This window comes from Lampetra fluviatilis, chromosome 30 (genome assembly GCF_964198595.1).
Source record: "Lampetra fluviatilis chromosome 30, kcLamFluv1.1, whole genome shotgun sequence".
Taxonomy (NCBI): domain Eukaryota; kingdom Metazoa; phylum Chordata; class Hyperoartia; order Petromyzontiformes; family Petromyzontidae; genus Lampetra; species Lampetra fluviatilis.
The window spans coordinates 5,356,295-5,382,760 of NC_136304.1; the positions used below are offsets into that span (position 1 = coordinate 5,356,295).

Genomic DNA, 26,466 nt, shown 5'->3' on the forward strand with positions numbered 1-26,466 from the left:
AGAGGGGGGGAAAGCTGCTGAAGCAGACTGTTATTAAAGGTTGACCCTTGGACTTACACCCAATTTAAACCTGTGTTGTGATCGAAACATAATTTTTTGTTATTTTTTATTTTCTTTGAACCTAACATTGGTTAAGGTGGCGGCGATATTGATGATTATGCTGAGGGGAAGAATCTTTTATTTAGACTGGAGGGAGAAATCCGATGAGCTGTAAAGCTCTTTTGTGTGTGCAACAGATGCCCTCAATATTGGGCGGGTTAAGCGAGTTACTACAGCAAACCGATAGGAGTGTAAAATAGAGAAAATGGTAGTAAGCAAGTCACTATAGATTTGTAATACGTGAAATCTATACATGGCTTATTAACACATTCCTGCGGAGGGAGCTGGTAGGAACGTTGGGTTGCTCGGTCAATGGCCAGGGTCAACGGCGGCGTGGTGTATTCCGCACATATGCCCGACTGTGAGGGCGGGCACAAGCCGGCGTGAGTAGGTTAAACGTTGAGTTTTATAAGGGCACCACGGGGTGACCAGCCCCTCCCCACCCAGCCCCACCCCCCACCCAGCCCCACCCTCCCCACCCAACCCCTCCCCACCCTCCCACCCCCCACCCAGCCCCTCCCCACCCTCCCCACTCAATTTGTTTAGGCTGAGTAGACCTCGGGGAGGCCTAGGACCGGTTCAGATGAATCGTCACCGGTGTTGGTGGCCCGTGAGCGGGAATCTAACTCGAATCGCCGGGTTCAGAGCGCAGCGCGTCGACCCCCCCGCCCCTCCCCTCCACCCCCCACTCCCCCGCCCCGCCCTACCACTCCCCCCGCCCCTCCACCACCCCCCTTCTCACCACCACCCGGTCTTAGAGGTTTCTCCTCCACATTCTGGCATGGACCCCCACTCCCCTCCCTCGACCCTCCCCCTTCACCACCACCTCCACCCCCCCGGGCTTAGAGGTTTCTCCTCCACATTCTGGCATCGACTTCCACTCCTCTCCTACCCCCCCCTTCTCACCACCCCCCGCCCCTTCACCACCACCCCCCGCCCCTCCACCCGGGCTAGAGGTTTCTCCTCCACATTCTGGCATGGACCCCCACTCCCCTCCCTCGACCCTCCCCCTTCACCACCACCTCCACCCCCCCGGGCTTAGAGGTTTCTCCTCCACATTCTGGCATCGACCCCCACCACGTTGTCGGCGGCGTGATGGGGATGGCGGGCGACTGGGGCAGCCTGGAGCTCGCCCGCTTCTACACCGTCTCCGACAAGGGCCGCTCGCTCTTCGCCGTCACCGCTCACGTATTTACCCACGACAGCTAACCACCACCACCCTCATCCCTACACCGCGCGCATCTTTTACACGTAATTGTTGGTTAGGTTTGTTTTTAGTTCGCCTTTTTGTAATCACAACAGGCGACAACAACAACAACGGCAACAACAGCAACACCAAATCCCCGCGTCCCCTGTGATGTTGTTGGTGGTGGTGGCCCCACGAACCCGGCCACCCGAGTTCCATTCCCGCTCACTGCCACCAATACCGGTCCTGGGCCTCCCCTAGGTCGACTCGGCCTCAAATCAGTTGCCTGCTGCGGTGTGCGGCGTGTGTGTAAATATCGATAGAGATACAAAGGCGGCCGGGCGTGGTGCTGGCCCACCACCCCCTCGTGTGCCGTGCCGGTGCTACTCGCGAACGGCACTTGCCCCTAACAGTCGGACCAGGCTGTACGGGGGACCTTTGTTGTTGTTATGAAGTGCGCTCGTGGCCCGGCTTGGCCACGTAGCACCACGCGTTGTTGTTGTTATTGTCGCTGTGTACAATACAGACATTACGAGTTGTTATTTACTTCTCTACCCCACTGAGTGCTGTGTTAGTTGTTGTGCCCGTCGACTAGAAACCCCGCGTCTTTGTTTTGTATTCGCCTCGACGTCGTCGTGCCGCTCGATTCGCGTGACGTCACGCGCGGCCATCTTGGTGGTCAGATCCCTTGGAGGAGATCACCAAGGTGGCCACCACTTGGTGTTAGTTTAAAAGGAGGGAAATAAAAGACAAACGAAGCAGCTATTGAGTTGGAAATGCCCCACAACCTACTTGCACTACTTGCAGTGTTTCAGTTTAGGCATTTAAAGTTCATGTGACAAAACGCGCGGCCATCTTGGTGGTCAGTTACTCGTAGTCGTAGGATAGATCACCAAGGTGGCCGCCACTTGGTGTTTATTTAAAAGGGGGGAAATAAACGACAAACCAAGCAGATCTTGAGTTGGGAATGCCCCACAACCTACTTGCAGTGTTGCAGTTTCGGCACTCAAAGTTCACGTGACAAAACGTGCGGCCATCTTGGTGGTCAGTGACCCGCAGGAGGAGATCACCAAAGTGGCCACCACTTGGTGTTAGTTTAGGAAGTTAAAAAGAAACGACAAACCAAGCAGATCTTGAGTTGGGAATGCCCTACAGCCTACTTGCACTACTTGCAGTTTCGGCACGCAAAGTTCACGTGACAAAACGCGCAGCCATCTTGGTGGTCAGTTCCCTTGGAGGAGATCACCAAGGTGGCCGCCACTTGGTGTTAGTTTAAAAGGAGGGAAAGAAACGATAAACCAAGCAGATCTTGAGTTGGGAATGCCCCACAACCTACTTGCATTGTTGCAGTTTCGGCATTCAAAGTTCATGTAACAAAACGCGCGGCCATCTTGGTGGTCAGTTACTCGTAGGGTAGGTCACCAAGGTGGCCGCCACTTGGTGTTAGTTTAGGAAGTTAAAAAGAAACAACAAACCAAGCAGATCTTGAGTTGGGAATGCCCTACAACCTACATGCACTACTTGCAGTGTTGCAGTTTCGGCACTCAAAGTTAATGTGACAAAACGCGCGGCCATCTTGGTGGTCAGTTACTCGTAGGGTAGATCACCAAGGTGACTGCCACTTGGTGTTTATTTAAAAGGAGGAAAATAAACGACAAAGCAAGCAGCTCTTGAGTTGGGAATGCCCCACAACCTACTTGCAGTGTTGCAGTTTCGGCACCGCAACCTTCGCGTGACGTCACGTGCGGCCATCTTGGTGGTCAGTTACCCGCAGGGGTAGATCACCAAAGTGGCCGCCACTTGGTGTGAATTTGGGAAGTGATAACGAAACCACAAAGCAAGCAGATCTTGAGTTGGGAATGCCCCACAACCTACTTGCAGTTTTTCAGTTTCGGCACTCAAAGTTCACGTGACAACGCGCGGGCATCTTGGTGGTCAGTGACCTCGGGGGAGATCACTAAATTGGCCGCCACTTGTTAATTTAGAAGTGAAAAGGAAACGACAAACCAAGCAGCTCTTAAATTGGGAATGCCCTGCATCCTACTTGCAGTGTTGCAGTTTTGGCACCTCAAAGTTTGCGTGACAAAACGCGGTGGTCAATGGCCATGGGAGACCAAGATGACCACCACTGTGTTTACAAGAGGAAAAGGCAAAAATACAAACAGCTCCTGGCTCTTTTAAGCTTCGTGAATGAGCAAACAAAAATGCGTCAGTTATTGTAAATTGTGTCTTTATTGCACTGCTCCTGACCTTTTGAAAGGAAGAAATGTCCATGTGAAACTCTCGCAATGGGCAGTGCGCCACCTTAGAGAATTTCCCCGAAAGTTGTTATCACTTCGGTAAACTTCTTTGGCAGCACGAGGAGCAACAACGTTACATTTTTATCTTTTGACTACTGAAAATAGAAAGTTGTCATATCTGCAAATGTTTTCACATTTGAAGCCACCACATTCCATTGCAGAATTTATATTACAGCAATCTTACCCTGATAGTGATGGAGGGATAGATCCACCCAAGGTTATTTTTCTACTTCTAAATCTATTTAATAATATTTCTACAGTGACAATTTCCCCCAATTCCCGGTCTTTATAACCGAAACGTGTTGGAGATATTTCAATTAAGTTGTTTAACGCAACCGGCGACCAGAGTCAAGCCTGGTATCTGTGAACAGGGAGGCAAGCGGGCTTAACCTCCACATGGCTGCTGATCTGAAAGTGTCACAGCAAGTACAGTGTGCAAACACTGCAGCCTTCAGCTGTTGTATAAACTTGTGGTTTGCTCTGTATTATGGTCAAATTCACAGATGTGTTTTAATCCACAGATCGTGTCAAGGTCAAATGCCGAAGATGTCTTTAAGGTGTGTGTGTGCACACGTGTGAGAGAGAACGTGTCAGCTTATCACTTTCCATTCAAAGTTTGCTCAAAGTACTGGACTTGCTGCTCATTTATCACTTAGGTCAACAAGTAGACAGCTGAACTATAAAGGCATATTTTTGCAGTTCTCAAGCAGGCAGAAAAATCGTTCTGGGCAGCTCAAATGGTGGTCTTTTTCTGGGTGAAGCACCCTTGAAGCTCACTTTATACGTGTGCACAACGCATACCATACAGCCATATCATGTGTCACGTCAATGGGAACTAAGAGGTTTATACTTACCTTTCTGGTCTCGTCTCTCTGAAGCCATACACACAAAACATGCAGTTTTGTTATTAAACGTTTGAATCGTCGGTAACTCATAAAACAGTGCACGTCTTTCATTCATGCAGTAATCCACTTGTTTGTATTTCACTGCTTAGCGTTGGTAACCATGTCCATAATATTCATATTCAATATATTCTTAATTTTGACTGTGCTGTCACTGCCATCTGTAACCACTGAATTAACACGCATTCTTTACTTTCTGTTTCCTCTTCGTAACCTTTTATTTTGGCCTCCAACCCATGTCCTGTGCTTTTCCTGCTCCCATTGTTCCATTTCCCTGCGACCCCCCCTGCTCCTCACCCTTGTGTGACCACTTAACGAGCCTCCGCCCTCATAGCTAGAGGTGTGCAAGCGCTACCGGGACATCAAGAGGTTACACAAGGCCCTTTATGCTATTTATAGCACTTTGCAGCTGCGTGCCGACGATTTTCCCCCGTTCCCCAAAAACAGGCTTTTGGGTAAGGGCTGGAATGGCTTCGGGTTCTGTGAGAATGCCTTTTGAGGACCTTGTGCCCAATGAGACAAAAAAGTGATTTCTGTGGTAGAAAGATAATATTGCTTGCTTTGCGATGTGTTTTCTAGTTGTTTAACACATAGGCCTTCGCGACGAATATCCACAATAGAGGGGTTTTTTGGGTTCGATTGCGTAAATATTTACAAAAATATATATTTACGTGATCTAATCCAAAAAAATCCTCTTATGTTTTCTAGTTGTATCGCGTGTTGTCCGGCACGATGGTTGACGTTTAGGACATTGTGCCTAGAAGTATATAGTACAACTGGGAAAATTATTGATTAATAGATTGTCATCCATCGGTTTTCTGTTGTTCATACAATGTGATAATAGACAAACTGTTTTAGAGTTATATTGTGTGTAAAAAAAAAACATATTTTGCTCAAAGTAACATCAACCCTCTGTGCACTCTGTTTATGAAGAAGCACAGCCTGTGTATGGACCACCAGCTTATTTCTGGGACCTGGGGGCATGGGGGGGGAGCATGGATCATTATGATATACAGGGCGCAGACAAGCGCGGTGCCCGCCGTGTCTAACGTTGCACTCCCGCTCCGCTGATCCTGCCGTGCAGGGCGGTTTGACCCACGCCTGATTGAGGAGCGACGCCAGCGCGCAGAGGACCTCTTGCAGTTCTCAGTCACCGTCTCCGCGCTTCACCAGAGCCACGAGATCCGTGTGTTTTTCCAAGTAGGTGGAGTTCACACACGGTTACTAATCTGCGCATTCCAACTTGAATATTGTCATGATCATCAACCATGTTCTTTCCGCTGCTGGGCGAAGGCCTTCCCACGTCGTCCCCATGCTTCGCCACCCTGCAACGCCGCAATGTCTCCCTGTTGCACATGCGCTGCTCTTGTCACTACATCTCTGCAGTGGTAATACTTTGGGGACTGTTCCCAACTTTGGTTGCCATTATGTCACTAGTGTTGTCTCACTGCTATCGTCCCTTCTTGTGATGTCATACCGAAGTTCACTTTTCTTCACAGTCAATATGTTATTTTTGTCAGTGTAATTCCAAGAATGCATCTCTACACTTTATCAACTTCACTTTATATTCACTGCTGCATGAAGGTCCCAAGATTATGCTTGTAATTGCCATTTGTTCTCCAATCCATGTGTTCCTCTTTCCGTACCTTAGGGTAATTTACAGCATGCTCCTCTCCGTGCTCCTTGGTGTACTGTTCGGCTCTATTGTTCCATGTTCTTTGTCAGAATTCGTGTTTCCGACCCATATGTTTCAACAGATGATATGCGTTGAACTAACTCTTCTTCAAGTACCTTTGTATCTTGCATTTCATTCTCAGGTACTTCACTCAACTCTTGCTCGTATCTTTGTCATCGTTGTATACTGGTCTGCCTTCAATAATTTCCAAAGATATACCTATGCTCTTTATTTTCCAAATTTTTTTTTTATATCTTTGAAAAAACAAGATGAGTCTAATCTAGACACTGTCAGTGTTCTGCGTACAGCCAATGATAAGAATAGCATTCCAGAAATGTTTGGGAAAAGCAGAGCATGTTCCATGTGCCATTGGAATCTTTTTGAAGCTTCAGGTCAAATCAATAAGCATGAGTGCCTTGTATAAACAAAGTGAATTGTTATGCCTGATGGTCACCAATATAGATGATAAAAAATATGTTATAAACATCTCTATTCTCGAGTAGACAAGGTAGGGAAGACTAGATTATTTGGGCAGGTGTTGAGAAGAGACGGAGGAAGATAAAATATTAAGGGCCATGGAGACTAAAGATCGATAGGCTCACACAGACTCATACGTTAGACAGGTTATGCACATGCCAGGGCAGAAGGAGAGGGAGACTGAGGGTGAGATGGAAGGATGCATTGATACAAGATTTGAGGACAGTGGATGTGATGAGAGAAGAGGCATGGAATAGAAGCTTGTGTAGAAAAAATATATGAGCAGTTGACCTCATGCGATAATTTGACTTTTGGCTGAGAAAAATATGTAAGCCTATGGATCTTGTAGGAGTATGTTAAGTCTATAGATCTCTATGCAAGTGTAATGAGTGGCTTCGACATGGTAGAAACTTGAAGTTGTTCATGAATAAATCTTCGGTACAGACTTGTTCTCGCGCTCTCTCTCTGCGGATGTCCACCCGCTTGGGTGGCTACACTGCCCCGCGCCACGTGGCGCTCACCCGCTCTCTAACACGCTGCTGGCTGACGGCGTGCTAGGGAGCGGCCGGAGGTCGAGCCGCCAGGTGGCAGGTGGAGACGGCAACAGGGAGCTCCTCTTGATCTTCAAACACCGACCCCTAACGTTGATGTGCCCCCGGCTTATATTCACTCCCCGGAGGCTAAGCCCCGCCTCTGGCCACGCCCCTCCTGGAACCTTCGGGAACGTTCCAGAGGCTTCCCTGGTGGATCCGCCCCATCAACTTTCACCTAGATGTAATGCTCACCTTAGAGACACATAGACTGTATAAAGTAATATACCCCCCACAATAATCCAGGAGATGGCGCTCTCTTATTACATAAGGATGAAGATGATTATATTCTGTGATGCAGCATTGCTTTGCATGGTGTGCCGCACTTGCCTTCCAGGGAGGCGTCGGCCAAACTTGTGCGCCATTGCAGAGGGTGACGACTCGCAACGGCCTGTGGCTGCCCCTGGTGCCACCTCTTGGCCCGGGTCCCAGTCCTGGGACTGACCAGGGCTGGTACTCTGGCCATGGCCTGGAACATGCGTCCAGAGTGACCAGATTATCGGGAAGGACGGCCACAGAGACTCGTGAGAGCCCTCGGCTGCCGCATGATGGAACCGGTGCTCAGACTCCTGGTATGGTCTCTAGGCTACAGCACAATGCCTTAGCATTTCATATCATGTATGTGTCTATGACCAAATCATGTGGAATGCACCTGACCTCATCAAATTACAGAAGCAGGTTTGAGCGTGGATCGTCGATGTTTGGTTAACCACGGTGTTGTATCAGGGTGTTTTTGGCTGTGGGGCCATGTGGTGAGCAGCAGAGGGCAATGTGGCAAAATCCATCCGAGTAATGTATTTTATCCATAAGAGTTTATTTGGGTTAGATTGGTTGCGAAAGCCTCCGTGTTAATGTATTTTAAATGCTCCTACAGATATGTTACCTACCTTCCACCCATACAGAGGGGCTTGGTGAAGTATGGTTAAATAACCCCCATTGAAATTATTTCAGCAGCAATTCTGCATTATCACCTCTTCTGGAGCCGTTCTTTGACACAGGGTCATGCACTGCGAGCTGCAGAGTTCCTATTGGAAATGTTGGCATGACAGATACTTAGGGTGCAAGTGGAATATAGTTTTATCGGAAAAGTAAAATAAATAAAAGGTGAGTTAAGCATGCTTCCGTTTGCTATTTTCTCTTATGTTCACCTGGCATTCGAGAGAGCCATCAATGTCAGGCTTATTGTATTTTGAAGGCAAGAGCTTGCTTCAGGTAATTGCGTTTTATCTGAAATGTGATTGCACTCACGAGAAAACAAGACACTCGATTTCTGCCTCCATTCAGCTAGAAATGATGTCCAATGTTTACAGGTACGTGAACACATATTAATTGAAACGTGAGTTATCCTTGGAATTTGGCAGAATGCTTTTCCTGAGAGTTGATTCTGTATTCCATCTACCATTATATCTCTTGCAAATTAAATTAATGCTTCAATGCCTGTGGAGCAATATATATGTATAAAATACAATTTATTTTGTTTGATGAAAACAAGTAATTTATGCCATCCTACATGGAAACAATAAAACGCACCATTTAATTTTGATTTCGGGCATCAAAACATTGGTCGTTTTGGCGATGCGCAATTTTCATGGTAAATTACAACCAATTGTCTGAAATTGTGTTGTCAGAATTGAGCAAGCCGGGAGCTCCTGCGTGCCTCGACCGTGGGTCACGCAGCCCTCCTACAGGCGCCATGGCCTTCCCAGAAAGCTCACCCCCTGGCGGTGGTAGTGGCGTCAGCAGCGGTACGGGGCCACTGTCCAAGGCGGCGTCATACCTGGACCGCGTGCGCGGCTCACCGTCGCGCAGAGCCGGCTTCGACACCGCCAGCGGAAAGGGCGCCTACCTGCTGCAGGCGGCCGCACAGATCCGGCTGGCGCTGGAGGCGGAGGCAGCTGAGCGCTACGAGGGGGCCTTCAACCACTACCAGAGCAGCGTGGGACTGCTGCTGCGCGGCGTGCAAGGTATGGGCTGGCGACAATCGCCGCTTGCCGTACACACCGATGCTTGTGCCCTTTGTTTTGTACCATCCAGGCATCTGCCATCTGGAAGCTTGAAAAAGGGAAAACGATATACAATTAAGATTAAAATAGCGAAGCGGCCAGATGACTCAATTCTGAGGGCAGAGCTGGCACCGCTGAGACCTGGGTGTCAATCCAGGCAGCTGCCTTTAATTACCAATGGCTGCTCAATATTCGTCACATTTATTTGGCTAATTGCAGCTCTTGAAATACTCTCTTGTTACCATCTTGTTAGGGGCGCCATGGTGGTGAGGAAGTATAAAGTAGGTATTGGGTTCATTCCCGACCCTGCCACCTTCATATTTGATTTTGCATGTTCTCCCTGTGATTGCGTGGATTTTTATTCGGATCCTCCGGTTTTCACTGCTATAAATTTCCACATTAGCAACTTCGGTGAGCTATAATTTTTGGCCCGGTCACTTCTGCATAAGAGCTATGTAGCTATGTGGGCCTTACCTGATAAATAATTTGTTTTTATTTTTAATAGTTTATATCAAACAAACTGGCTTAATGAAAATCAAATTGCAGTTCAGATACATAGATGGGGCATAACAAAATGTACATCAGCATACAAGCTCCCTTAATGGCAAGAAGTAAACATTTATTTATAATTGATATGACCGTTTTGTGGCAAATATTCAATGAGTTAAATTCGCAGTGTATGGGAATTAAGAGCAGCACAGGGTCACAGTAACCCTCATATCTCTCAAGTTCTTTAGAAATTTGTCAAAGCATTATGCACATATTTACATATATAGATATTGTACTCACTGCAGAGAACTCTCGCGAAACGACTGCACACCATGATAGCTGGCGCCAATCTATGCCACGTGCCCTTCCGCATGGCCTTGTGGGAGCTTTGGTACTGATAAAAAAAATATATTTTAGTTTTTCTTCCGGTTCCGTACACGTACGTCATTGGAACTGAATCGAAAGACAAACTGAAGATTTCTATTTATTATTTTTATTTTCTATCTACGTGACTTCACCGAAAGAACCAAGGAACACACAAAAGTAGTTAAAGAGCACCTCCGAGATGACTAGATCAGCATACATACATACATAGAATACATGTACGTAGCTGCGTAACTTTCAATGCAGTAGCAGCAACGCCTCGGAATGTCTCTTCCATCATCTACTTGCAGCGGACCCGGATCCGGTGAGGCGCGAGGCTGTGAGGAGGAAGACGCAGCAATACCTGATGCGAGCGGAGCGTATCTTCACGCAGCACCTGGGGAACGGGCCAGCACACTCCGCAGTATGAGCCGCAAATATACAGGTCTGTCTGCCTTTGTCTCGGTGGCAACTTTGTACGTTCTGTAACCCACGTGTGTGTGTGTGTCGCGCGTGCGTCTTCACCCAGGGATTCAGCAGCCTTGGGCTCAGGCACATGCGGAGTTTGAGTGGCCCACCCGAGGAACTCAAGTACTACAAAGTTCTCAGCATTTTTGACAAGGTGGGGGTGGACTCTTTAACTTTTTTTGATTGGTGTAATTTATAGTAATCAAATGAGTAAGGTTTATTGTAACTCAAGAATGAAGAGCGTTATGAGGATGAGTAATGCACAAGAAATAGGCAGAATACATTCCCTTTTCCAAATTGCAATAATATGTTTTGAGAAGACATGACTTGACCTGGAGAACTGGAAAAAATCATTAAGTGGAGTAATTTTATTTTGTTATATTTGCCAGATACCTATCGATGGGATGTCTGAATTAGAGTTTTTCAAACATCCATCTTACATACTATTGATATATGAAAAGATGTTGTCCATCTTGAGATGTTGAAATAGCTGTTGTCATTCCACTTTTAACTCAAGAACCAAAAGTTTGAATAAGTCCGTGTCTACACAGCAGCTCCGCTGATTATGTGGCTGTGACAGATGGTCCTTGGTACCGATTAGCAAGGTTGGCTTTGTACGGTGTGAAAGAAGTTCAACATACAGCGACTTGATTTTCGTCACTTCGCTCTTTCGGCCGTTTTCAATTATAACCACATTTAAAATTTCATCCACGTGCCTTTCCTCTTTCGTCCAATTTCATCCCAAAACCTTCCATGACGTTCGTGCCACGCGCCATCTTTTTCGTTCAGTCTTTGAATAGAAGTCGTTCAGTGAGCATCTCTTATATTTGTGTTTATTCATATATTATTAATACTGTACTTATTTCTGTGATTATACTGTAAAGAATTCAGTTATTTTGTGATAACAGTATAATACTACAGTGTTTACTTACGCAAGAATACAAATATTTCAAGGTATCATTTTGTTTATTTAGTTTTGTTTATTTATTGTTACGTTTATTTTTCTTTTATTTCTGTTTATTTAGGTTTCACACGTGTGTTATATAGTTACTTTAGTTATTTGCACGTACGTTTTTATATTTACTGCAGTTATTTGCAAGTACGTTTTTCACCGGCCAAAATAAATTCGCAAGCTAAATAAAGTCTCTGCTTTGCCATTTGTCCATTTTTGACATTCGTTCATGCTCTGGTCCCTAACCAGACGAAAGTGGAAGGTATTCCTGTGCATATGTTTATTGTTTTGAAAATGTGTGTTGTGTTCTGTTTAGGTTTTACTTGTTAAAGACCAAAATACTGGAGAGAAATACATCCTAAAGGTGAGTTATCCTTCCTTGGCAGATTTAATTTTTATTCAGAACCAAAATAAAAAAATATATAATCCATTCATAATTGAGGCTGTGGAAACATGCAATACAAAATGAGAAACGTGCAGTTGGGCATCTGTAAAATAAAACAATAACCACACTCCCTCTTCTCGATTTCCGATATAATTTCCTAAAATGTCAACGTGCGCGGATGACCTAGGTGTGGGCGTCCATTTGAAAATGTGTTCGCGCTGTTGATATGCTCGACTGTGTTTTGACTCAAATAAAAATTTGCATTCTGTAATAAGCGCCACGCAATACATATTAACACGTCTTATAAGCAAACCTCTTCACATTTCAGAAAAGAAAAATGTTAACATAAATGTCATTTATTTTCTTTCTATTTCCCGTGGTGCGAGGGCTTGCTGTGACCCACTGGTGTGGTATGATCGTTGTTTTTACATGTTTTCTTTTTTCCATTTGGACATTTATATTCAATCTTTGCTCATCATTGCCATATCACAGAAATAAAGCATTTCCATTTGGGTCTCTAGCAAAAATAAATCCATCTTCTTCAGGGTGTTCTCTGGAAGATTATATCACAAAACTACTTTTGACAACCTTCCAGTTACCTCTTACCGAGAGTCTATTTGAATATTCTGCACTTGATAACTTGCCCTGCTAGAGAGACAGTTGACTTAAGTAAAAACTACGTATGTGCTTGTTTTTGTGTGTGTGCAGTCATTCGTGAATGGGTTGAGTCCATATATTCACTATTTTAGAGAACCCAGTTTAATCATGCACGGCTGAAACCCAGATTCATCTAGGGTTCTAAACAGTACTAGCCTCTCACAGCTGAGCCACCTCAAGATACTGTATATAATTTTTTTTATGATTTTGTCTTTTTCCCTCATTGTATACGGATTTTGCTTTTGGTTGCACATCACAAGACAAAGAATCCATTCTGAAGTCTCGCAGAGAAGTGTGGATATCAAAGAACTACTACCGAGCTCACCTTCAAAATACCTCTAACCCACGCAGTAGCAGGCAGCACTTTCCCACTAGCCCTGCCACAAAAGAGTAAATTGCAGCCAAACCGATATTTAAAATGCTCATAGCAGAACCAAATTGAATGTGATGGTTTTCGTTGTGCAAATGTGGTTCTTAACATCTTACGATAATCAACCGGCCGTGGTCTCTGTGCAGAGCGTGCGCAAGACGAGCGGCGACTCGCCTGGTCGGCGGACGGTGCTGCCCCAGGGTGTCCCCTTCATGGTGCCACTGCTTCGCTACTACATCACCGACGACTCCATATTCTTGCTGCTGCAGCACGTACAAGGCACGCAACGATGATCCAGAGCTGGGGGGCGACAAAAACCATCGAAATCCGGTCGCTTTTTGACACTTGTATTGTATCGCTCATGGCTGCTCTCATGGTTAGCGTTCAAAGGGTATGATGATGTGAGCCCAAGTGAAATGGATTGCCAGTTATTGTTTTCATGCAGAAGTTACTTAAGAATTTACAGATTCATTCAAATTTATATTTGCGTAGCTTTTAATATCTTAATAGCACATACATTGACAGGTAGACATCATTATCCATCTCACGTTAATGCCTCTCTTTATTTCACACCCTTTTCTCATTCTAACAGGCGGGCGCCTGTGGTCACATGTCAAGAAGCAGTTCTCTTCTGAAGTGCCCTTTGAGGGGTTCGTGGGGCAGCGTCCACTCACCTGTAGGGTAACTTGCGGCATGAGGGGCAGCGTGACGAGCCCCAACCTCAAACAGTACGCCGGCGCAACACCCGGGCATTTGAGCAAGTCGACAGGCGTCGCTGACCCTTGCGATAGCGACGATAATGATGACAAAGGCGAAGGTGTCGGCTGCGAAGTGACACGTCGTATGGGGTACACACACCCGGATGAGTCTCAGGCGTGTCTCCCCGACGCTGGCGGGGAGGCACGCCCAGACGTTCCGTCCGCTGGCACGCCGGATTCTCAAGGAAGCGGGCATGTTTGTGGCCTGCTGAGCCACAGCGTAAAGGAATGCCTCTCACACAATAGCATGGCGGCAGGGGACGCCTGCTTAAGTGGCCAAGAAGGGATGACTGACCGATTCCCGCCGTGCCAGGCGCCCATTGGCGGAACCAACGCGTTCAGCGTCACACGCGCCCCCAATGACCGCATACCTACCTCCGACGGCGCAACTGTGCCGCTGCCGACGCCCGCCGCGTGCGGTGCCAGGGCTGCGTCGGACTGCAGCGACTCGCCGTGCCGATCGGCCTCCAGGTCGCCGAGCAAAGCGACGGGTCGTCGCTGCACGCCGGGGCCCAGAGCGTGCAGCCGACTCACTCGTGAAGATTGCGCCGAGAAGCAGAACGGTGCGAGGAGTCCTGTTCGAGCGGCGGACTTGAAGCTAAAGCTGAAGCCCAGCCCGGTGAGGGACCGGTGTGACCACGTGCCTTACACCATCACCGTCAACCCCTTCGAGGTGATTGGCAGACAGGAGTTTGCCGACGATGCCCACTGTAATTCCACAGGCAATTTCAGCGGCTTTGCTTGCAATTACGATCGCGACGGGTCTTACCTGGCCTTAACTCAAAAAGACAGTTCTGAATTGCGGGATGCCTTTGCCAGTTATTCGAGTGCCCTATCCAATGATTTGCCTTTCATTGCCGCTGAAAGGAAGGAGCACCTCTGTAATGGGGTGGCGTTTGAAAGCGATGACTCAAACAGGGCTGGTGAAAGCAGCCACTCTCTGGCAGACCCATTATCAAGCGCACCTGGCTTGGTCAATATCCCCCTAGAGGTGGTCGATATCCTTGCCGTGGACCGGCTGGGACTAGATGAAGCTGGCGATGAGAAATGCGGCTGCAATATAATTGGGGACGTACACAGTGTTGAACTGAACCCAGATTCCGTACAGTTGTCCTTCGGGGCGACGTACCACATACCAAATGGAAACGGAAAGCACTTTTGCGCATCCTCGCAGGATTCCTCGAGCGATGCTTTTGAACAAATTGCAATTTCGGCCGGAAACGAACACTTGCACCTCGTGACCGACAGTCGAACCGACCCCGGAGCTTCCCGCGATTCCACAGAAAATGGATTTGACGAAAGGGATGGAAATGAACGGTCGCAGGATGAGCCAGGACTCGAACCCGAGGCTGCCAAACTCTCCTATCGACGGCGGGAGAAGAGTTCCACCGCCAGCGACACACCTGACGCCGGTGGGGGCAGCAGCAGCAGCAGCAGAGGCGGCCTCCATCGCCGCGATCGCCTCTTTGTGGCGTCGGCGGCGGCTCCCCCGTCTAGCCGGGGGGGCTGCCCAGTGCGCCAGCCACTGGCCGTGCCCGAGGAGCCGGTGAGGGTGTGGGCGGCACAGCTGGTGCAGGCGCTCGACGGGCTTCACAAGCAGGGCCTGGTGTGCGGAGACCTCAACCCTCGCAACATTCTGCTTGAATCAACAGGTGTGGGCCTACCCGATATTTTTGTTATATTTTATTTTTGGTATCCCTGCGGGAAGGCCCATTGCGCTAGCAAAGCTGATCTTAAGGGGGGGGACCCTGGGAGAGTTAGGGGTAAAGGAAGTAGGTTGTTATTGTACTTCCAGAAATATAACCTCTCTTACCGAGTTGAAAGTAATTTTCAGGAGGATCCTGTATTGCGATGTTTTCGCAAATACATTTTGAAGGTCTGCACTGTTGGGTTCAAGAAACCACGTGCAGTCTCGTCGTATTGGTGAATGTATGTGTGAATCTCGCAATATTGTTTGATTTCTTACATTTTTGTTATGTATTTTCTTGCTGGCCAAGATTAATATATTTCTGACCACAGGCATGGGTACTTTATCAGTAAAGTGATATAGTAATTATGTTTATTTTTCCCCTGGATTTATAAACTGCTGGATGAACGACTCCCCGTACCATTGCCATCATTTTATAGTCACGATGACAAAAGGTCATTTAGCTCCGACACGGATGCTGATTTCATCACCTTAGCCGACCTCTCCCCCTCAAGCCCACTTTTCTAACATGCATACGTTCTCTCATCTGTGTGTTTCTCATTCTATCAGTATCATTCCAATCATGCATCTAATTCCAAGTAAGCGTGCATGTATTATTGTAGACAGATACAAATTTTAATTTACACTTGCTGCTTTAATCATTAATGTACAAAAATTACACGTGGTTTAAGAGACGCTATTAAACAAAATTGCAAGCTTAATGATGTAATTATGGAGGCGCGTTTGATTTATGGATTCACTTAATATTTGTTGATGCCTTTATCTTTCTACTTCATGATTGTACATGAATTATGGTTAAAGTGATGTTCTTAAAGTTTGTTTGACCATCATGGTGTGTTTTTTGTTACTTTTAACCCTGCCTTTTCTGTTTTCTTTTTGTCCTTTTACTTCGACTCAAGGCCACATCCGAGTGACGTACTTCAGCCAGTGGAGCGAGGTGGAGAAGGCATTCTCCCAGACAGCCGTGCAGGACATGTACTGTGCACCAGGTAAACTAAACTTACTAAAATTAAACTAAACGATTTTTTTATTTTATCATGTAAGGCCAACTGAGCGAAATACCTTTTTTTCAGAAGCGACCTGGCCACAAATGATAGCTCATTGAAATGACTTATCACGTGGAAATTTAAAGCAGCCAAATACTCTTAAATGCGCGTTTCTAAACGTGGAGAGAAAAAACGGACGACCCGGAGAAAATCCACACGACCACGGGGAGAAAGATATGCAAACTTCAAATATACTGGCGTCAGGGTTGGGATCAAACCCACGATGTATACCAGGCGAGGTAGTTAACATCTCGGCACTGTAGTGCCCCAACTTGACCTCGCTTCTCCCCATCTTGCATCACTTCTTTTGGTCACGATTGAGTATTCCCGTGCCACACTCCGCTTGCACACGTATGCACTTTTGTCTCTTTTCTATGGGATGAAATTGCGTCAGTGCGTGTGTGTCCTTAGATGGCTTCAGATGACCACATTACGAAAAACAACGCCATTAAAGTAAATTGCAGCTTCTATGCTCACGCCAAGCTGACTTAACACAAGTGTTTTTTTCGTCCCCCCCCCCCCCCATTCAGAAATCGTTGCTGCATACCAGGAAACAAAGGTCTCTGATTGGTGGAGCTTTGGTGTTCTTCTCTATGAACTCCTGACTGGAGAGGTAAAGTGGCAACAATTTGCCCAAACAGCTTTGCCAGAATACACTCCTCTGTGTGTGTGGTTTTGCGTTCTTGTCGACTAAGGCGCATGCCGGATTCCTCATTTAATCATCCACACTTGTACGTTGGTTTGAGAGTAAAAAGACAACGGCCTCATTCATCTTATCCCTCTTAGATTTGTAGTGTTTTTTGCAGGACAGTTTTGGAAATGGGATGCAGCTGAAACCATGGGGAAGTACCGGGCGAGTAAGGATTTATCCCCCTCCCCCCCGGTGATTCGATGAATTGCAATTTGTTTTCCAATGTATCACTAACTTGCAAAGAAGACAATTAATAAGTGAGCTCTGGTAAAGTAAAGACAAAAAATTGATTGTCCCGGCTTGTGAAGCACATTTTCAGCTTTCACATAAAGTCAGTTGTTGATTATCCAGTGATATGGTTGGGGGGAGAATTGGTGGTCTGGATAAAACAAAAACATGGATAATTCTAAGCTTCTTCTTGGTTCTTTTGGTAAAGTCACGTAGAAGGGAAATAATAAAATAATAAAAATAAAACTATCAAATAATTCTCACGACGTTTCGGCCACAACGCAAGCAGCCGTCCTCAGGTGAAGACCAGGTCTGTCGGGGAGACGCTGTCTGCAGTCACGAAAGCTTTAAATCGAAAAAATTCCAAGCTTATTTAAAATAGAATATAGAATGTATTGCTTAGCTATGGTGATAACTCAGCCCATCATGCCTCTGGGGTCGAGAAAATAAGTACCACTTTGGGGAAGTCAACAGTGGTTGTCCTGTGGATAGCAGCGTGTAATTTCTGCCACTGGCTCAGTGATTCAAACAGGAGATGAGTACCGCCACCCTCCTTGCTCATCAGAGCAGGGAAACGCTTTGACTTTCACCGTGGAGGTACAGACTTATAGAATGCGTCGTCTGCTTTCATTGCTCCTTACTCAGTTTACATTCCGACGTGAGTGCGGTCTCCTGGGCAATGAGTCGCTGACCCTTAACTAGCGAGAAACACCTCATTCGAGAACCGGTGCTTGTGATGATTATTTTATTTGCAACATGGTTCTTGTTTTCACAACCCGGATAATCCACCCGCAGATAATCCAGAATTACATGTCCACTGAAACAGATGCTGCATATGCGGAGGTCTCTTGCTTTCCAAAAGGGAATTAATTGGAGTGACTTTGGATAATAACAAGTGTTTTGTCTTCTGTTCTGCAGGCCCTATGTCACTGCCATCCAACTGGCATCACTGCCCACACCAAGCTAAGCCTGCCCACTCACTTGTCCGATGAGGCACAGTCTCTTCTCCGGCAGGTAAATGATTGCGTCAGCTGGCCTTGCTGTGCACAATTGTGCACAGCAAGGCCAGCTTTTCATGTCGTCGTGATAAAAATATAATAATGACATTTATTTATCCAGAAAAGTCAACAGACTCTCTTTCAGCATGTTCCTGCATTGAACAATTGCATCTAAAGAAGTATTTTTTTTGTGGTAGAAAATCAATGTGCCCGGAGTAAGATGCGTGCCGCTTATCAGGGGATAACGCTGAACATTCCCAAATGAATACTTTGCTGTCCTGTCGCCTGACCACCTACGAGCCCTTGCCTCCAAACTGCTTAATTGCTCTCATTAGGCCAGCTGGTTGTTTAACCATTGCCACAGCTGGCATTTTTCCACCTGCCCCCACTAGGGTCTATTCCAATAACAGCCATCCTGGTCTGCTGGTTGTATTTTTTTTGTTCAACGTTGAGGCCAACATGGTCCACACCAAAGATGTGTCATGCTGACAACAATGTAGATCACCCTGCAATGTCCTGCAACCGCCACCACCGCCGCTGACCACGGTCTTGGGCTGTGGTCATCTTTGTAAAAGAGCTGTTTAGCTTAATGGGCCTTACCTGTCTTCTTGCCTGTCGTCTTACCTGCTCAAACTCCGGTTTTCCTACAAACTCCGGTCATCTTCGTAGCGACTTTTGACTCCCCATCGAACAAAGACGGTCACTGGATGCGCTTCTGCAGGCATCTAGAACGCTCTTCGTTCCGATATTAGGAAGCCACTGGAGTTATGCACTTTTGAATCTAAATTTCAAACTAATTTGTTTAGAACTGATTTTTGTGTTAGTTTGTTGTCCTTCCCAGTCCACTCCGAATGGCACGCTTGGATACCTATGGTGCGAAAGAAGTTCAACATACAACATATAATGCAACAAAGTTTTGAGTTTGAGATGATGCGACCATGAGAATCTGTTGTCAAACTGGCACCAGAGTTCTGCGGTCACGCACCGAAGTCAAGCAAGCCTGACCCCCACCTCCTGCAGAGTCTGGAACAAGAACATATGAATGAATGTTCTGGCTGGGTTATTTATATTATTTTAGATAACTTTATTTATTCTTTTGTATTTTTGCAGCTGCTGCAGTTCAGCCCCGCCGAGCGGCTGGGTGCGGGACCCAGCGGAGCCGACGAAATCCGATTGCACCACTTTTTCGCCTCCATCGACTGGGATCAACTGCACGGATGACATCAGCACAGACAAGGGAAATCTGCCGATGTTACAACCACGTGGGATTTTATTCGGTTTATAAGAACCGTGAAATTACATGTCAACATGAACACGAGAACAAAATCTACTTATGCGGCAATAAATTAGCTTACGTTCCAAAATAATAAATGTTAATTTTCAGGGTTTCTTTTTTTTTTCCCCACACCCAAGTGTTGGGAAGAGCCATCTTGACCGAGTGACCCTAATTATGAACCAGGGAAGCACCATTTTGCATCATAATTGTATAAAGAGCTTGATCATTTTATAATTTATAAGTTAGAAAATATTTTTATAATTATTTTACATCAGGGTGTTACCATTTACCTTCGATGCAATTTAAAATATTAAGTTTAGTATGCATTTTGCCATGTTAGTATAATTTCAAGTGCATTTTTATAACCGATGCAAGCCAAGTGAATTTGTTTTCTATATTATTTTAGCATTTATACAATCTCTACATAATTGCACGTTTCGGATTGCAATTATGATTAAAATGCCTATCTTTAAAGCCTTTGAGCAAACGTAGATAAATGAAACGAATACAACCACAGTGTAAATCCTGCCTCAACAAGAACAACGCCTTTGCTCCAAGTGCTTCTAAGAGAGGTCAAATAATTGTGTTGACGGTGTAGAGTGGTGTCTGTATTACATAGCCTGCTTGCCGCTTTTCGCTCGGAAAAAGTTGAACTGCAAAGAGACCTTTGATGTATAGCGGCGAGTGTGATTCACAGTCAGAGACTGGCAAATGGATGGTGGGGGATTAATCACTCGGCTGCTTGGGCATGTGCCGGAAGCAACGCCACTTTTAAAGTGAAACGAATGGCGTTTATTCACATTGTTGCTTCGTATCAACCGGTACAAAGTACTGAACAACTTCACCTTCTCTCTGTAATTGACACAATTATGTACGGGCCAAATGTGTTGTGCGTATCATTTTTGGAAAGTCCTGAAATTGATTCTTCCAGAACATTTTAAACCTCGTTTAGTTGCACACCAACACCATTGCCCGCCTTTTACCATTCGGATGGAAATATTGTTTTTCAAGCTGCTCGGTCATAATTTATCAACTTGCTCTGATCGCTCGCATTAGTACCACGTGGAGGTGCCATGGTTTTTTCTTATCATTCAAAGCAACATGTTGCTTTTTTAGAACACTATATGCAAAGGTGGCTTGGCACTTTGTCACTGCAAATTTACCCCCCCCCCCCCTTCCCCTATCTGTTGCTCAGTCACCTTAACTCGCTGGCTAGATTACAATATGCACAAATCTTCGCGTTATTTTGACACTTGACATTCGTGAAGTTTTATTTTGTATCTAGTTGCTGCCAATTCTGATGCGTACATTTATATTGAATGTATTTACCAATAATCACACGCATCTAACATTTAATTGACAAATGTCTTAACATATCGGTTATGGATGATAATCATTGCCATGTGTTTAGGGAAATGCAGGTAGTAGTAGTATTAGCCAGGTTCAATGAAGAAAGTTATTTTCATTACAGTATTTTTTTTGTTCACTACCTTAAAGAAGGCTCATAAGTGCTATAGTCTGCAGAAGCATTGCGCTACGGTCATGTTACTTGTGCTAATGGGTTTAGGCATAACACCAAAATTACTGTGTAAGACATTTATTTTATTTGTAATATTTATCCGTGCATTGTTCACCCCTGTGGAGTCCCAAAGCATTGTCAAGTTTTTCAGACGAAGTTTGTTGTGTTTGCGAGCACACACGGGTGACGGTAACGGTTTAACTTCGTAGAGGAGCTGGGCTTGGTGAAGGCCGTGTTTGCATCTGTGATGTATTTAGCATTGTGCTAAGAGTCACTGCCCTTCAACAGACGCTATTCATGGCATCGTTTTCTTTACTTTAACTCAGCTGTATTCTTTACCATGAGGCTCATTCTTCCTCGAATGAATCAGATCTCCAAAAAGCAGCATAATTTCCTGATACAAATCAGAAATCGTTGAGCAAAATAAGCAGTCAATATACACATATATTGTTAAATGGAAACACTTTTCACGTCTTTTTCAAATTAGATATGTAAACAAATCCAAAACTAAATTGGGATCCCATCCAAATATGTACGCATGTGAATGAAATTCACTTTATGATGAAAACAATCCTGTGTTCCTAAATAAATAAAAATGTAAATACTAAATGTATGGTGGGCATGCCTGCCAAACATTGCCCAGAGGGTGATGTTGAAAACTGAGACCAACACCACCGCCTTACCTGAGTGGTCTGATCATTTCAAGCTGGCTTCCCGTGCCGTGATAATACCTGTGGAGTAATTTTTCATTTTTATCTTTTGAAACCAGTGTTAAAATCGTGCGCCTTTTTTCTCTGCACTAGGATTTCTTGCCAGGGATTTTTAGCATTCTATGCATCAATAACGTAAGTGTACGCTGAAGCGCCGTGCCTCCTTGTAATGTACGTATCGAGGGTGTGATCAATTGTTAATAAAATAATAACTCATGCTATTTTTTAAAATAAGTTTTGCTGACTGGACGGAGAGGGACGGACGCACGCATGGCCATTTCCAAAGAACATGCGGGTTGATGTATTACAAAAATAAAATCTTCGGCTAGGTTATTGCTAGTATCTGCGGCGCGTTCCCAAAGTGTTGGCACACACTTTCAAGAAATGTAGTTGTCTTGACAAAAGTGCCCTTAAGAAAATACTCCAATACGCACATGACAGGAATATGTAGTATTATATCCTTCCAAATTGATGTCACACCATTCACAGCACTCCTGGGTTCTGTACCACTACAGGGTGTTTCAAAAAGATGGACACAATTTCAAAGTGTATTTCACGATGGCAACATGTTACAATTACACAAAGTTACAAACGGTTTAATGAGTTATCAAGTTTTACATTTTATAAATGCCCTGCCCTCCACCTGCTGTACGGACAACATCGAGGCGATAGTTGAATTCGTCCCAAACGCATCTCTTCTCACGTTGTCCTCTGAGGTGCGTGGTCGCCCTGTGCTCTTCCCCTTCCATAAACAGTCTGTTTCCTCAAATTGTCGGTACCAACGAAGAATGATCTGACATTGGCGGATCAATGCCAAAACGCCGTTGAAACGCACGCTGCACCGCAATTACGGATGCAGTCTTGCTGAACTGCAGCTTGCGAATGACTGAGGCTAGGGGCTGTTTGTGCGCTGGGAGAGACATTCTAGCGGTAATCATTTGAAACTCCATGCCCCGCCCTTTCAAGTGGTAAGCGTTTCATTCATGGGCGGTTCGTGGTTGCAGAGATATAGCGATTTCAAATCGGGTCCATCGTTTTGACACACCCTGTATATCGGAATGATTAAAAGAGAATACTTTTGGGGAAGACGTATCGTCCCCAATGATTCCATGAATTTATCACTTCGGGGTAACGATTCCATTTAAGAATCAATAATGTTTGTCTCGTTTTAACCGTCTCTTTCGCACATCTATTGTTTGTACCACCCTACACGTACCAGCATTGTATTTGCTTATAATTTATCAGGAGCGAAATAATCGATTTTAGAATTGTCGAAGTGACTCAAAGGTCAAGAGCGCTGAGATTGCACCACTGAGAGTCTCAAGTTTAAATCACAGGCAGTAGTCACCTGCATACGTGTGTGTATGTTGAACTTCTTTCGCACCGTATGTAGTCAACCGTGCTAATCGAAGGTGATTTAACACTTAGATCTCAAATGTAGCGAGCTCATGGGATACAGGGGGAAGGGTAAAATTAAAAAAAATGTAAATATAAAAATAATACTGAAAGTACTCTTGTTTTTTTTCGGTAAAGTCACGTAGGTAAAACATTTAAATAAATTAAATCACGACGTTTCGGGTGCAACACAAGCGTCCTTCTTCAGGTGCGGACAACTTAGCGAAAGCACACCACTTAAGTGTGTCGACACACTTTTAAGTTTTTTACCTACGTCACTTTACCAAAAAAAACAAAGAGTATGAATCCTTGGAGTCACGAACACTTCAAATCTAGAATTAACACTGAAAGTACGTATCTACTTATCTTGGTGCCGTATTAAGACAAACATTCATTCGCAGACTGTGGTCTTTATGAGGTGGTAGCCCACGTCTGTGTTAATACGGTCACATCGTTTACATTCGTGAGTGGGTGAAAGAGTGGGTAAGCGCATTGCACTCTTGAATCCGGATACCCAGGTTCGATTTCTGAGTGATATTTGAACCATTCCTGGGCTCGCTCTTCACCAATTTGAACTTGACCAGCGTGGGGAAGTATGGTCAAATAACCCCTACGACATGCACGGCGTAGGGAGGCCACCATACAGCAGTGGATTGGATTCGCATGGATATGTCCGTGACTAAATTTCGCGTCGGATAATACGTCGACCAAAGGAGATGGAGCGATGAAATCAGCTCGAGTGCAAATTCTAGGTGGATCATTATTACATCGAAGTTATCGAGAGAAATGGTGGGAGGGGTGGGTGGGGGGCTCTTTGGGGAGAACTTCATCCAGTAATGGATTGATCTTGACTGATGATGAATGTCGCGTCTTGAGCACGACGCAATTCCGAGGGGAGGCTTTAGTGACGTGTGATGCTTGAGACAGCTCTCTGCTATACATATGCATGTCGTGGTGGGGGGGGGGGGTGTCCACAGACTGCCTGCGTGCGGAGAGAGTTTCATCTCTAGATCGCGTGAAGTCGCAGTTGACAGTGCCGGGGTTACATTGCACGGCGCTGGTCTCGCTCCACATTCCTGACAGGTACCAGGTACGGGACGTTGAGAAAATATGCGTGTGAGGGTTTCCTGAATAACAGCGTTAGCGTTGTGTTTTTCTATTCACCATCGAGGCTCGGTCTGCATGGGAGCTGTGGAAATTCAGTCACCGAAACTAGCACACGCGTACATCACGTGTATTAATTATTATTCTGAATACAGGTTACAGATTGGACCGATACACGCGATGCTGCTACCGTAAGTTATTGTCAAAAATTGCGCTATCAGCTGAAAAAAGCAAAACACAACAAATATTAGGAGTTACAAATTATAGCCAACCAACGCTTTGTACATCAACGATTCATCCATCCTCGGAGCAACAACAAAAAACAGCAAACGGCAGTTTCGACCTGAACACAGACAGCATGCGTATGCTGTAGGAGTCGCTGAAAGAAGACGACGATGGTTCTCAACGACACCGGGGCCCTACCCGTGGACCCGGGCCCCACGAATTCCACGGTGGGCCCACCACGCCTCCGGTCGTGGGGTCTCTTCGACCCCAGCTCCGTGGCCGTCGTGGCCGTCATTGCCGCGTACGGCCTCGTGTGCCTGGTGGGCCTCTTCGGCAACTCGATGGTCATCTACGTGATCCTGCGCTACACCAAGATGAAGACGGCCACCAACATCTACATCCTCAACCTGGCCGTGGCCGACGAGCTCTTCATGATGAGCGTGCCCTTCCTCGCCACGTCCACCGCTCTGCAGCACTGGCCCTTCGGGTCCTCGCTGTGTCGCCTGGTCCTCAGCGTGGACGGCATCAACATGTTCACGAGCGTCTTCTGTCTCACGGTGTTGACCTTCGACCGCTACGTGGCCGTGGTGCACCCCATCAAGGCGGCGCGCTACCGGCGACCGAGCGTGGCCAAGGCCATCAACGCGGCCGTGTGGGCCCTCTCCATGGTGGTCATCCTGCCCATCGTCGTGTACGCAGACACGCGGGTGAACGCCGACGGCTCCGTGGTGTGCAACCTGCTGTGGCCTCGCCCGGAGTGGTCGGCCGCGTTCGTGGTCTACACCTTCACGGTGGGCTTCCTGCTGCCCGTGGCCGCCATCTGCCTCTGCTACGCGCTCATCGTGGCCAAGATGCGCTCCGTGGCGCTGCGCGCCGGCTGGCAACAGCGCAAGCGCTCAGAGCGCAAGGTGACGCTCATGGTCACCATGGTGGTGGCCGTGTTCGTCGCCTGCTGGATGCCCTTCTACGTGGTGCAGCTCGTGAACGTGTTCGAAGGCCAGCAGGGCGCCACCGTCAACCAGCTGGCGGTCATCCTGGGCTACGCCAACAGCTGCGCCAACCCGATCCTCTACGGGTTCCTCTCGGACAGCTTCAGGCACTCGTTCCAGCGGGTGCTGTGCGTGCGCTGGGCCGAGCGCTACGGCGCGGAGGACCCGGGAGATTACTACGCCACCGCTGTGCGCAGCAGGGCGCTGGGCAGCGCTGCGACCGCGGTGGCGGTGGCAGTGGCGGTAGGGAACCAGCAGCAGCAGCAGCTCGCTCAGGGCAGCGAGGCGTGCGAGGGGCCGTGCGCGCATAACGGGACCTGCGTCTCGCGCACCACGCTCCTATGACCCGCGCCACCTTCACACACCGGGACTGCGACAGCCGCCACCGCCGCCGCCGCTACTGCTGTGCCTGCGGCTGTAAGGCTCGCTGATGAGGTCTCTCGTGCCGTTGAGGAGTGTTCAATTTAACACGTAGGCTTTCGCGACCAATATTATTCATAATCAACGTTTTTGGGTTTAGATCGCGTTATTTTTAAATGTGTCGTAACCCTCCACCACCCGACACGGCCAATCAGTAAAAAAAGTGTCACGTTGACAAAAGACAAATAGTTCACTGCTTTAGCCCACCGGTGTGTTTAAGCGTGAAACCACAACATTTACAATTTGAGTACGACGTTTCGCTGGTAATTGCATCCAGCATCATCGGGCAATTCGCCAGAATGGAGTGTTCAAATGAGTGATTTTACAGCACTCGGGGCTTGCCCTTTGAGGACCGGGCTCGCTGATGAGTCGTGATGCGTTGTGATGATACTTGTGCGATTATGGGTTGTTCTTCGTAGTCTGTCTCGCTGATGATGAGTTCGAATGCGGCGTTACGTGTTGATGAGTGTACATTTACACAAC

At 46.5% G+C, this 26,466-nt stretch overlaps 2 protein-coding genes across 2 annotated transcripts; both read left to right on the top strand.

The window, feature by feature from the left end:
• Positions 1–1,165: 1,165 nt before the first annotated feature.
• On the top strand, positions 1,166–22,067 carry LOC144943162 (ribosomal protein S6 kinase delta-1-like). Its single transcript, XM_078870392.1, has 13 exons — positions 1,166–1,287; positions 4,107–4,142; positions 7,567–7,801; positions 8,858–9,193; positions 10,396–10,508; positions 10,614–10,706; positions 11,821–11,868; positions 13,063–13,195; positions 13,509–15,326; positions 16,282–16,371; positions 16,959–17,041; positions 18,266–18,361; positions 19,456–22,067. The coding sequence occupies exons 1-13, from the start codon at positions 1,195–1,197 to the stop codon at positions 19,564–19,566; spliced, it is 3,285 nt and encodes a 1,094-aa protein (XP_078726518.1). The 5' UTR covers positions 1,166–1,194; the 3' UTR covers positions 19,567–22,067.
• A 2,639-nt stretch (positions 22,068–24,706) lies between these two features.
• LOC144943164 (somatostatin receptor type 1-like) lies at positions 24,707–25,908 on the top strand. Its single transcript, XM_078870394.1, has one exon. It carries the CDS (start codon positions 24,745–24,747, stop codon positions 25,906–25,908), a length of 1,164 nt encoding a protein of 387 aa, XP_078726520.1. The 5' UTR covers positions 24,707–24,744.
• The last annotated feature ends 558 nt before the right edge of the window (positions 25,909–26,466 follow it).

Excerpts from the sequence above, each read along its gene's own strand:
- LOC144943162 (XM_078870392.1), top strand. The coding sequence starts at position 1,195 with ATGGGGATGGCGGGCGACTGGGGCAGCCTGGAGCTCGCCCGCTTCTAC. Across the intron at positions 11,869-13,062 it reads GAGAGAAATACATCCTAAAG|AGCGTGCGCAAGACGAGCGG; the intron begins GTGAGTTATCCT and ends GTCTCTGTGCAG. Across the intron at positions 13,196-13,508 it reads GCTGCTGCAGCACGTACAAG|GCGGGCGCCTGTGGTCACAT; the intron begins GCACGCAACGAT and ends TCATTCTAACAG.
- LOC144943164 (XM_078870394.1), top strand. The coding sequence starts at position 24,745 with ATGGTTCTCAACGACACCGGGGCCCTACCCGTGGACCCGGGCCCCACG.